The 13,172-nt window shown below is 38.4% G+C and overlaps 1 protein-coding gene across 3 annotated transcripts in view; it reads left to right on the forward strand.

Annotated features, from left to right (window-relative positions):
- The window catches only part of SSH2 (slingshot protein phosphatase 2), a 207,831-nt gene that overhangs the window by 162,766 nt on the left and 31,893 nt on the right, over nt 1–13,172 (forward strand). For all 3 annotated transcript variants that reach the window (XM_016201957.2, XM_016201959.2, XM_016201958.2), the window contains 5 exons: nt 1,573–1,641; nt 2,407–2,472; nt 6,129–6,323; nt 10,598–10,691; nt 10,824–10,952. In XM_016201957.2, the coding sequence (XP_016057443.2) occupies nt 1,573–1,641; nt 2,407–2,472; nt 6,129–6,323; nt 10,598–10,691; nt 10,824–10,952 (553 nt within the window). The remainder of the gene's footprint in view (nt 1–1,572; nt 1,642–2,406; nt 2,473–6,128; nt 6,324–10,597; nt 10,692–10,823; nt 10,953–13,172) is intronic.

The following is a 13,172-nucleotide window of genomic DNA, read 5'->3' on the forward strand; positions in this document are numbered from 1 at the left end:
AATGTTTGCTTTACATATCAGTACATTAATATATATTGTTTCACTTTAAATATTTTAGATTTTCATGATAACCCTATGAGGGTAGGCTTTGTTACCTCCATATTAAGATGAAGAAATTAAGGCTGAGAGAGGTTAAATAACTTGTCAAAAGAAATTAAAGTACTGAAGGAGAGCAAATCCAGATCTTTTGGCATAGTGTAGCTGCTCAATAAGTAGTAGTGATGACACATTTTTTAGTGTGTTATCTGACTTAATCTTCAAAACAGCCCGATATAGAAGGTATTTCTATCCCAGTTTTACAGATGAGGAAACTGGAACACAAAGCAATTAAATAATTTGCCTAAGATTATATATACACGTGCAAGAACTCAGGTTCCAGAGCCCATCTGACTCCAGAGCCTGTGCTCTTAACCATACTTTGCTCTTCTACCTCCCACATCCAAGGTTCTTTCTACTATGCCATCCTGCTTTTCTAGATATATTGGCAGGGAGAGGGTATAGGGGCCTTTGGGAGACTAGATAGAGGGAGGAAACGGTTTATGTAAGGCTTAAGGAGAAAAAGTAGCAGAGGTCTGGGTAGATTACGGTTGTCCAGAGAAGTGGTGTGATAAGAGCACACCATTGGGAGACTGGCTACCTGTTCCATTAACTTAAAGTTAGTTTCCTCCTTGTGTGATTTAAATAATATTTTAATACCCCATACTAGGGCTACCCTGTTTTCGACATTCCTATTCACTCTGTATTTCAGCAGTGCTAGTTCAGTGCACAGTCACCAAGCACTGTTGTATTTATTTAAGTTTGGTCTCTTGTCTCTCTTAATGTGATCACAAGCCATTAGCAATAACTTCTTTACATATTTTAATTCTCTATCCCATTTAGACTATTGAGTGTATTCTGGGGTTCAGTAAATCTCTATAAACCTCAGAATTAGAATTGAGTGAATCACATAATCAGAGGTCTTCAGCAACCAGCAATGGTTTTTGGCATTAGAAATAATCCTTTTTTAATATGTCTTTATTGATTTTAGACAGAGAGAGAGGGAGAAGGATAGAGAGACAGAAACATCAATGAGATACAAACATCCATCAGTTGCCTCCTGCACACCCCCTACTGGGGATCAACCCCACGAACCGGGCATGTGCCCTGACCGAGAATTGAACCAGTGACCTCTTGGTTCGTAGGTCAGTGTTCAACCACTGATCCACACTAGCCAGACTAGAAATAATTCTTGAAGTTGAGTTGGGTTCTGTGACTTTGGGTAGAGACCTGCCAATCAAGTCAGCAGCAATCATCGGGATTTTTTAGACAGTGGCCATTTGCAAAACAGCAGTACAGGGAGCTCAGTCAATATTTTCTTTGTGAAATATTTAAGGACCTAACTAACCACCTATTTAAAACAGCTTCTGAGCACATACATTGGATTAATAGTAATAGGATAGAAATTGATCCACTCTAATACTTACGCTAGAATTTAGAGCTTAGGGGCTTGTCCTTTATGTTGAAAGAGTTAGTAAACAGAACTGCTGCCTGGAATAACAGAGAGTAACTTATGGACTATTTCTTGTCTTGCAGTAGCACTTGTACCATGGGCTTAGTCCTGCCTCTCTGGAGTGACACCCTAATTCATTTGGATGGTGATGGGTAAGAGCTTTCCCTTTTTATCTTCCTACAGAAAGCCAAGGGGCGGGGTTCCATCTTAGTGCCCATTCATTCAGCTGAATGCGAGTCCCACTGTGCCCAAATGAACTGTCATGTCAGCAGCTCAATGAGTCCTTTTAGACTCCTGTTTTGTAAAGTGGAGTGAAAATGCAACTTGCCAAGGCCTCTCACTTCTGTTCTTCTAGGCTGACTATGGTAAGAATCCAAACAAAGAAGAACTAGTTTGTTGGCTCACTCTTTAATCCGAGCATGTGGGACTGTTGCAATGCTCTCCCAGAGGATGATATGTTCTGTTTCAAATAACCTCTTGCTGCCTCTGCCAGCTGTCAGCCTACAGTGTAACCCTTTTCTGTGCCAGTTCCTTCCAGTGACCCTCCACCCCTACCCCTGGTGTTTTTAGAATGTGTCCCCAAGAGATCAAGATGTTTGCTCCAGTTTATAAAATCAGGGTCAGGTTTGCTTCATACCCATAAGACTTCCAAATAGAAATATACAGCAGAACAGTTTGTCCTTAGCTACAGCTGGGAAACGGTAATTCCCTAACTCCAACGTGGGAGTCCATTTGTTCTGCTCAGTAGATAAAAATCAGACAATTTGTTGAAGTTTTTCAGTCATGTCCTATACTCTAGTTAATGTCTACATGAAGTGCCCAGGCCAGTAGTTACTAGTCTGGGAGGCAACCTTGAAAACTCAAAACTGAAATAACACACTCTCATTTGTGGATTTTTTTCTTTCTTTTTTCCTTAGTGGGTTCAGCGTATCGACAGATAACAGAGTTCACATATTCAAACCTGTGTCTGTGCAGGCAATGTGGTAAGAGGACTTTTAATATGTCTATGAAAATTTTTTAATATGTTAATAGAGCAGCATTTTGTGAGAAGTAATATTTAAAATGTTACAATTCTCTATGAAAATGCCTACGAATTCTCTATGAATCTGTTTGTGTGTATAGAATTTTGTGTGAGCTGTTTGTGTGGCCATCATAGTTGAAGATGACTTAGAAGTTTAATTTTCAAATTATCACAGTGGAAGGCCTTAAGTATTGGTGAACAAGTGAAATTTAGAGGTGTTTTTAGACTCTGGGAGATACTTCATGAATCAGATAGCCAGTTGGAACTGAATTTTATGGAGGACACAGTGACTAAGTTAGCAGCAGTTTAGAGCCAAGTCTAAATATCACACTACTACTGTGCATTAGCTTTCAATTCTTAAGGTAATCAGGGATAGCACTGATGGAGTTACCTTATAGATAGAAGAGTTTCATTTAAATTTCTGGCAACTGTATGCCAGACTGTTCCCATAATGCAAATAAAACCTAGGAAAAAAGCATTGTAGTTGTTAATAACTATCAGCTGGTGTATTGACACTTTTAGGTTACTTACTATATGTGTCAGGCATTGTGCCTAGTGCTTTACATGGATTACATCTAATCATTACACCAACTCCCCAAAAGAGTATTATTAGCTCCTTGTTATGGATGAGAAAACTGAGATTTTAGAGAGGTTACATAACTGGTCTTCAAGGATCTCTTATATTAAAACAAAATAGACTCCTTACTCTTTTTTTCTAGATTATCTAGAAAAATGACCTAATATAACCAAGGACTGATGTCTGTCCCCCAGTTTTAGTTCCTCATTCAGTTGCCTGTTTTGTAGTAGAAGTCCTCATGAGGAACAGAATGGACAGAACGAAAGCCAAATAAGAAATAAAGGAGCCTGAAAAAGACTCCAGGGAGATAATTTACCCCTGAATAACAGGATTGATAAGCTTCAAGTGGGTGGGGTCCTAAAACAGAGTCAACCGAACAATTAACAGTCTTATCGTTTCATGCAGTAATTGAGGTAGGACAGAGTTTCAGGTCATGTGTTGAGACCAGATTTTTAGATTTAGGGCATATTTCACAGATAAATTTCTCATGGAAAACTTATGACTGCCTTTGACTAAGGCTCAGTTAAAGTCAACTGACCTATCTATTCCCAGGTACCAAGTAAAACCAAACAGCTTAAGTCCCATAAGTGGTAGTGTTTTCCATTATATTTTGGGAAGAAGTACAAAGCAGTCTTAATTCTTACTACAGTGAAGATTCAGTTATAACCTTAGGTTAAGCCTTGATGCTCTAAAGTAGACTGACTAATCCTAGCTCTGTTAGCTTACTGCAGAATAAACTTTTTTTGGTGTACCACATAGGGAGAAGTGAACTGAAACTCACAGGAAAAAAAAAAGATGACGTGTGGATAAAAGCAGCATTTAGACCAGGTGTTTCCTTTACAGGAAGGTAGTTACTACAGCTTCCCACTCCTGTAGGCAGCTGAAAAGTATGAGGTCGCTAAGCTTAAGCTTGAGTGTATTTTAGGGCACTTGCAGCAGGTGCTTGTGGAATATGCTTTTGAAGCATGTGTTGCCCCGATGAAGAAAACATGCATTGACTATCCTGTGCTTTGCAGTAAGCTGGCCCTTACCTTTGAGTCTGTGTAATGACACTGAAATTCACTGAGAATTCTCTGAGTTTGACTTAATTTTCTGAGAATTTGGCTTATTTTGAATAATAGAAAGTATTTTTAAAGATTCTGCTACCTTGTTTTTAAGGAAAAGTTTTCCTGATAAAAATGGACTGGCATATTTTTTCCTTATCGAATTGGTAGTGGTATTATCTTTAATTTACATTATACAATAATGACAAGAACTCATGGAACAGAATTGTTATATACTGTAGATGGGAGAATAAACTGGAACAGCCTTTTTGAAGAATGATTTGCCCATATACCTTACCATTTTGCATGCCCTTTGACCTAGTAATTCTATTTCTAAGAATTTACCCTAAGGTAATAATCATAGGTGTTTGCAAAATTTTAACTATAAGAATGTTTGTCAGTGTTCCAATAACAGGAAAAGTTAGAAAACAATTTAAATGTCTGAAAAATAGGAATTAGTTAAATTATAATATATCCATGCTACTAAGTGTGAAACCATTAAAAAGTATCTGGTTGAAGAATATTTATTGACATGGAGAAATGTTGATGATAAAGTGCAAAATAAAAGAGCAAGTTAAAATAGTATGCAGAATATGGTCATATCTTTATTATAGATCTATACATAGATAAAAAAACTGGAAAGATCTATACTAAAACCTTACCAGTGGTTATTTCTGGGCGGTTGGATTGCAGTGCCTAAAAGAATGCCTAGTTCATAGTTGGAGCAGTTAGTATTTATTGACTAAAATGTCTAATTAGCTATAAATTTCTGCCTTTTAAAGGATATTTCTGCCTTTTACCTGAGGTTCCTAAATTTTCTAAAGTGAGCATGGATCACTTTTGTTATAAGACAAAAAATAAATAAAAAGACATTTTTAAGAAAAAGGTGTAGCCCTGGCTGGGTAGGTCAGTTGGTTAGAGTGTCTTCCCGATACGCCAAGCTTTCTGGTTCCATCTCCAGTCAGGGCACATACAAGAAGCAACAGATGAATGCGTAAATAAGTGAAACAACAAATAGATCTGTATCTATCTATATCTCTCAATCTCTCAGTGTCCCTTTCCTTTCCACTCTCTCTCTAAAATCAGGTTTTTTTTAAAAAGATGTAAATGGATTGGCCCCAAAATTCTCTCATACTTGTTTTTTTCTCTTAGGAGAAACATTAGTTTATAGCTAATAAGACATTTCATTTAACAAATACTAACCGTGCTCCAACTATGAACTAGGCATTCTTTTAGGTACTCGAGATACATCAGCAAACAAAACATAGAAAGATCTCTGCTCTTGTGTAACTTTCTAGCATTTCTGGCCTTAGCTTTTCCCAAGTATATAACCAAAAAGGTACTTTTCAGTTGTGTTTACCTTTCTTGGGTTCCTGAGGTCAGAGTCAGAGATTTAATTAGTCTAAGAATAACCAGAGCTGTTCTTAGAAAGCTGCTCAAGTGAATGAATAAATGGTTTAAAGAAACTGGAAGACTAAGGCAGCAAGAATTGTAAGCGTCATTAGATCAGTACTTCCAGGACATTAAAGGGCATGTCCTCAAGGCTTAGGGGCATTTATCTATGATCTTTGTGGAGCCTCCAAGAATATAGGGAATGTACCCTGTAACATGATTCTGTGCCAAAGTAAAAATAAAAGCTTGCGATCTTTGGTTCTCTGGTGATATAGCATAGCCACAGCATGCTTCCAACTATGGGGTCATGACTTCCATAGGTACCTGGACCTGGTTTTCACTGTTGGGTTGTCAGTTCTCCTGTTCCCCTTTATCCTCACCTTAATATTGCCCCATATCTCTCAGCAAGAACTATCTAGTTGATTGTTATGATTGGATGATATACTATAATCAAAATCAGAGAAATCTTGAATTCCAGGGAGTAGATTCTCCAGAGACCAAATTCTGTAGGATTTAAACATTGGAAGAGTATAGGGTACACATGGATTATTGGCCTTTTGTTACCCCCATAATTCTACAGTGCTCATTGCCCTGCATATCTTTCAGGTCTGCACTACAGAGTTTACACAAGGCTTGTGAAGTGGCCAGAATGCATAACTATTACCCAGGCAGCCTGTTTCTCACCTGGGTGAGTTATTATGAGAGCCATATCAACTCAGATCAATCATCAGTCAATGAATGGAATGCCATGCAAGATGTACAGTCCCACCGGCCTGACTCTCCAGCTCTCTTCACTGACATGTAAGTCAGTTTGCTGAAGATCATGGAAGTCGTCCTCTCTGTTGTGTTCTAGGATGCCTTAAGCAACATGTTCCTCCCTAATCTCTCCTCTTGGGGGATTCATCTTACCCAGCAATATTAGTCATTGTCTACACTATGCAACTACCATGTAAAGAACCCTGTTCTTTCTGTTGTCTGCAAAGGCCTGAGGCATTTCACTCCTGGGCACAATGCAGTCTCCATAAATAAGAACTGCAATACCATAAAATTCCATTAATTTGTATTCTACTAATTTGAAATTTGAGTTTAAAGGAGTTAAGCTGAAGTCTGTCTTTGCATTATCTGTGAAAGAAACACTTGGTAAGCAAATTAAAGAAAAAGAGAAGCTTTTAGAAGGATGTTTCCAGTACTTAAGAAAAAATATTTCTAGGCTACTGGAGTGACTCAGTTGGTTGAGTGTAGTCCTGGGCACCAAAAGGTTGCTGGTACTGTTCCCACTCAGGGCATATACCTGGGTTGCAAGTTCGATCCCTGGTCAGGGCATGTACAGAAGGCAACTGATCAATGTTTTTCTCTTACATTGATGTTTCTGTCTCTCTCGCTCTCCCTTCCTCTCTAAGCATATCCTCAGGTAAGGAATTAAAAAAAAAAAAAAAAAAGAAAAGATGTTTCTAGTCAATTAAAAAGAATGCCTAGGTTTCTCTAATTCTAAACTGATTTCTATTCAGATTTTTTTTTAGAGTATTTTATAATTTGTGTGTTAAGACCTTTGCCATATTAAGTCTGTCTCAGTAAAATTTTATTAAATCTCTCTGGTATATGGTGAGTTAAATAAAGGCCTAAGGTGAAGCTCATGTTTATTTCCTTTTTAGGTCTATGTGTTGAAACTTAAGTGACTATTTTAGAAATTTTTTTCACACTTAGTTCCTGCTTTGGAAATTAATCAGGATGTTTGTTTTGCTCTGAATTGATCTTTCTGCACTTCCAAGGTATTCTATAGCTGAGAAAGAAGAGTAGCTACTTAACTATCTGACCTTATAAACCTTCATCTAGAGATTCCTAAAGTGATACCAAAACAGTTCTTGATTTTTTTAAAAAAGACTTAATTTAGATAATAAATTATTTTTACTAGAAAAGGTAAAATTTCCAAGAATTGTGTGAACAGAACAGTCAGAAAAGCAATGGAAGGTTTTGCATAGGGTGTTACTGATACTAGGACCTCTTTTTCATTAGCTTTAGTCCTTTCAAGATCCCACAGTAACAAAAAAGGTAAGGCTTAGTTTGACTTTCAGAATGTTGGGAAATGTTGCTGATTTCCAGCTTTACAGCTGGTTGACGGGTATCAGAGGAATAGATGTCACATCTGGCTCAAAAAGGGGCATTCTGAGCCCTAGCCAGTTTTCTCAGTGGTTAGAGCATCAGCCCGTGGACGGAAGGGTCCCAGGTTCAATTCTATCCAAGGGCATGTATCTCGGTTGCAGGCTTGATCCGCCCCCCCCACCCCCCAGTCAGGGTGTATGCGGGAGGCAACCAATCGATGTGTCTCTTTCATATCAATGTTTCTCTCTCTCTCTCCCCCTTCCACTCTCTCTGAAAAGCAATGGAAAAAATATCCTTGGGTGAGGATTTAAAAAAAAAAAAAAACACATTCTGAGCCAGACTTACATGAGAGAAAACCCTTCTATTTTTCATGATTTTATTAGAGAAAATTTGGAAATTATAGTACAAAAGAAAAAAATGAAATTCCCCGTAATTTCTCAATATTCCCAAGCAAAAGAAATAATGTAAAATGTACTCCCTGGCACATGGTAGAAGCTCATTAAATATTAGTTCTTAGTATGTACAATATAACCCCAGTTTTAAGATAATTTAATAAACAAATGTTTGTTCATTAAAAAAAGACTGAAACCTGTCAGTCACGGTATTTTTAATAATGATTGTCTCTGATAGAAGGATTTTCGGTGATTTTTATTTTCTTGTGTTTTTATGTATTTTCCAAATTTTTCTCCAGCGAGATTGAGGAAGAATGTGTGTTTATGTTGTAATGCTTTTTCCATTTCCATTTCCTCCCTAAGTTGACTAGAAAAACCTTTAAAAACATGCTGAAAACGCAGGGAGAATGTGTGCCAAATGGACTTAAATGCTCTACTATGAATTAAGTTTATGTTTTAAAATCCAAGGAAGAGGAAGAAGGGAAGATATGTGTATGGGGCCTCCAGTATATGTCAAATCTATGCCAGGCACTTTATTTTTTTTTTTTAATATACCTTTATTGATTTCAGAGAGAGGAAAGGAGAGGGAGAGAGAGAGAGAGATAGAAACATCAATGATGAGAGTCATTAATTAGCCACCTCCTGCAGGCCCTCTACTGGGGATTGAGCCTGAAACCCGGGCACATGCCCTGACACGGGGAACTGAATCTTGATCTCCTGGGTCATAGGTCAATGCTCAACCACTGAGTCACGCTGGCCAGGCTATGCCAGGCACTTTGTACAGGGTATCTCATTTAACCCTCATAAGAACCTCACAAGGCAGATACTACTTTTCTTATTTTATATAAAAGGAAAGAGGGTCAGAGAAAGGAAGGAACTTGTTCAAGTTCATATCACTAGTAAGTAACAGGACTAAGATTAAAACCTAGATATGTTTGCTCCCAAACCACTCTGCATCAGACAGGTGTGAAGGATTTGGATAAAGATTGCTAAACGAGGGAATCTAAACCATGCACACAGGTGCTAAACTTTGTTTTTATCAAAATTTCTTTTTAATAGAAGACTGAAGTGTGTAACTTTCTACCATTAGCTATGTCTGTGAAAAATGGTGGGGAACACGATTAAGAATTTTAGTCCTAGTCAAGACAGGGAGGCCTTGGCTAACTGACAGGGAAATGGCGTAGGTATCAGCTGTATGCTGCAGGGTTCATGAGAAACCAAAAGCCCAAGTAGTAGGGAGCCCCAAGGTTGTGGGGTCAGAACATCCATCTTTGGAGATTACTAAAGCTATTTTTGCAGCCAGTGATAAGGCTGTAGGCAGCAAGGGCAGGCAGGATGCCTGAAGCCTTAGTCCATTTCCATCTCCAAATAAGGAGGCACAGAACAGATACCTTTCTTGAGTAGGTAGGAGGGGAAAGATGAGATAGAAAGTGCTCTCTGTCAGCCTCACTCAAATTCTGCATAATATGAAATAATGCGTTTAGACAGAAGCATCTAGTTACATCGAACCAATACCTGTCTAGTAATTGGAGAATCAGCTTCCTAGTTTGATTTCATATTAAGGTTCATGGGTAATTTTATTTTTAAAAGAGAAGACTAAGGGAAGCAACATAATCTTGCAGGTAGAGTGTTAGGCTGGGCTAAGAGTTCTGTTTCTCCTACCAGTGTATGTGATCATTGGCATGTCATTTAACCCTTCAGCTGTTTATTTCCTTTATCTGTAAAATGGGGGTAACAGTTTCACAGAGAGATATTGTGAGAGCTTTTGTGAAAAAGAAAGCTTTTTTTTAAATAAAAAATGAAAAAGTATCTTTATTGATTTGAGAGAGAGGAAAGGAGACGGAGAGAGAGAGATAGAAACATCAATGATGAGAGAGTCATTGATCACTGCCTCCTGCATGCCCTCGACTGGGGATTGAGCCCGCAACCCAGGCATGTGCCCTGCCCAGGAATTGAACCCTGATCGCCTGGATCCTAGGTTGATGCTCAACGAGCCACTCCCAGCCAGGGGGTTTGTTTGTTTGTTTGTTTGTTTAGCATTTTTGATGGAAGTACTCCAGGTAGTTAATCCTCGAAACCTATTTTGGAAGAGAATTTGCCTCATTGAAGAAGGCAGAAATCACTCCTCCCTCTTTTCCATTTTCTAAAACCATAACAGTGAATGAATGAAGAGCATTAGATGGCATTTTATGCTACAGAAGACCCAACTTCATAGTGGATCACACCACTGGTTTACCCAGCTCAGTGGTACTTGATGGGAAAATATGGATTATGGTCCTCCATTAAAGCTTACACTCAATATAGCCTATTTGTCTTTACTCCTTCATAGATCTATATATGTGAATATATTTAAGGGCTTTTAGACATGTACAACCTCTTCAAGTAATAATTTCTACATGTTTACATTCTATACATTCTGAAAAGAAAATTTTTAAAATATTGTTTTCTTTTGGCCATTCCTCCAGAATATAAATTTGAGGGTAATAGAGGCAGAACCAGTCAATTTAAAAACATAATCAGTGGCACATTAATTAACTTAGCTAAATTCCTGTCTAAGAAAAATCATAATTTCTCTCTTCTCAGACCAACTGAACGTGAGCGAACAGAAAGACTAATTAAAACCAAATTAAGGGAAATTATGATGCAGAAGGATTTGGAGAATATCACATCCAAAGAGGTAAGAGACCTTAAGTCCACATTGTTTCAAGGTTAGGTAGGAGTGGGATATGTGTGGGGCTAGAAATGGTGAGTGAGTGAAAGTACAGAGGGACTTTACAGAGATTAGTAGAATATGTCATCTTTGTTTCAGATACGAACTGAGTTGGAAATGCAAATGGTGTGCAACCTGAGAGAATTCAAAGAATTTATAGATAATGAAATGATAGTGATCCTTGGTCAGATGGACAGCCCTACACAGATATTTGAGCACGTGTTCTTGGTAAGTTCTGGGGCCCGTTTAAGTGGTTTGCCAAAGCTAGTCCGTACCAGCCCATGCGGGGAGGGGCAACTGTTAAATTTTATTATATTTAAATAAAATGTAACTTACATTAAAAACAAAGGTAACAAATACTTAAACCTCATCAGTTTCTAGTTCTTTCACTATTATCTGTGCTCTTATGTTTATTTACGTCTATTGTATGGTGGAAATGCTTTATAATGGTTAGCTTCTGCTCATCCATTCCCAATTTCTCATTCAGTGGCATCATAAAATTGACTGTGGTGGGAAAATTTACACCAAGGAAACTGGCAAATGCTACAAATCAGGCCTTTTTCCCCCATGGGTTATTAAATATCTCATCTGTTCTTCATAATAGTCAAAGTCAAAAACAGACCAGTGCGTAATAGTTTTCTGCAGTGCATCCAAATAGGATGATCCTTTAAGGTCACTCTCAAATCTGCCAAATGTGTCTTACGGGCTGATATATCTGAGCAGAGCAAGTGGGAACTACTCACAGCTGAGGCTATTGGACTTTTAAGCATTTTGAACCTTGTAGCTGCATTTTGAGTCCCCCAAATACTTTTGTGATTACCAAAAATTTGGTAACTTTAAATTGTTCTTCATAGTTCTTGATCATTCAGGGACCTGTAATTAACCCAAGGAGGCCTCTGTGACAGGTGACTTGGGAAAGCTGCTAAAATCCTGACACATTTTCCTCCCAAATGCAAAAGTTTTCGTCTGTACACAGTAGTGGAAACAAGGTTAACAGGGACAATTAAAGGGGAGGGAGAACCAGGGGGTTGTTTGTTTGTATCCTCATCTTAGGATGTGCTCATTGATCTTTAAAGGGGGGGGGCGTCGACGTGAGAGAGAAACGCCTCCGAGCGGTTGCCTCCATGCATGCCCTGCCTAGGGATGCAGTCCGCAGCCCAGGCTTGCGCTCTGACTGGGAGTCTGACCCAAAACCTTTTTGGTGCACAGGACATAGCGCTCCAGCCCACAGAGCTGCCCGGCCAGGGCAGAGCCTTGTTTTTGTTTCCACTTCCCACAAACTTTGACCAAAAAATGCTAACAAGGAACTAAATTCAATTGGTTTGAATTTCGCTTCCTTTCTCTGGTGAGGATATTTGTGAACTGTGAAATGATTAGAAGCAGGGAAACGGGAGAGAAGAATAAATGCACAGGAACTGACTAAACTGGATCATCTCACCCTGAATATTCAAGAGTTTACTTCACCAAGCAGTCAGACTTTGTGTCATGGAAGGCTTGTGCCCTGAATTAACTTGCTGACGCTCTAGAGTATGTGTGCTTATGGCATGATTCACAGTGGCGTATAGCAGTGAAATTACTCATGAGAAGCTATAAGCTGGGAGGGGAGCTTCTTTTCCATTGCTTTAACTTGACCGTTGCCATTTCTGGATGTAGATCAACAGCAAAGTTGTCTTGACCTTTCCATTTGTAAAGCACCTGTCTTTGTTGTCTTTTGTGTATACTTCCACAAGGATTCAGATATTCCCTGCTTTTGTATTGTTGGAAAGAATTTTTGTGTTATCTGTAGAAAACTTATGTGTTACTCATTCAAATAGACCCTGCCCCCAACTGTCTCCATGTATCACAACATTTTTATGAAGGGCAAGTGCCCATAGCCACAAATAGCTCATGTTTGAAAATGACTAAGGCTGTAAACTTAACTTTTTCATTGAACTTGGATTTTAATACCTAAAAGGGTATAGACATGAATATCAAATACAGTCAATATCTGACTGGGCAGCCTGTCTGATTTCAGTCATACTTCCCTGTCTCTGATGCCACCCTTTCAAGAACTACTTTCCCCTTATCCCCCCCCCCCTTCAAATGGTATATTTTAGGACATATAAACAAATTTTAATAGCACTTTAAGCAGAAAGAACAATCCATTTTTAATATGTAATTACTTCCATATTTTTGAAAAAAGGAAACTATTCTGCTTCAAATATAATTCTGTTTTCAAGAGAATGGACATGTTCTTTCCACTGTGAATATTTTTCTTATTTGAGAAAAACCTTTCAAACTGGAGAATCCTGAAATTCTTATCCAACAAAACAAGTAGATGAACAGGTTGTCTAAACATCTTATTGTACTTTTTCCTGGATGGCTTTCTCCCTTTGTTTGCACACCATGTCCTGTGTCTAAACCCCTATCTCTTCTCCAGTGAGTCTGTGCTGTGCTGGCTTTCCCAGC

The sequence above is a fragment of the Miniopterus natalensis genome, chromosome 17 (genome assembly GCF_054644295.1).
Source record: "Miniopterus natalensis isolate mMinNat1 chromosome 17, mMinNat1.hap1, whole genome shotgun sequence".
NCBI lineage: Eukaryota > Metazoa > Chordata > Mammalia > Chiroptera > Miniopteridae > Miniopterus > Miniopterus natalensis.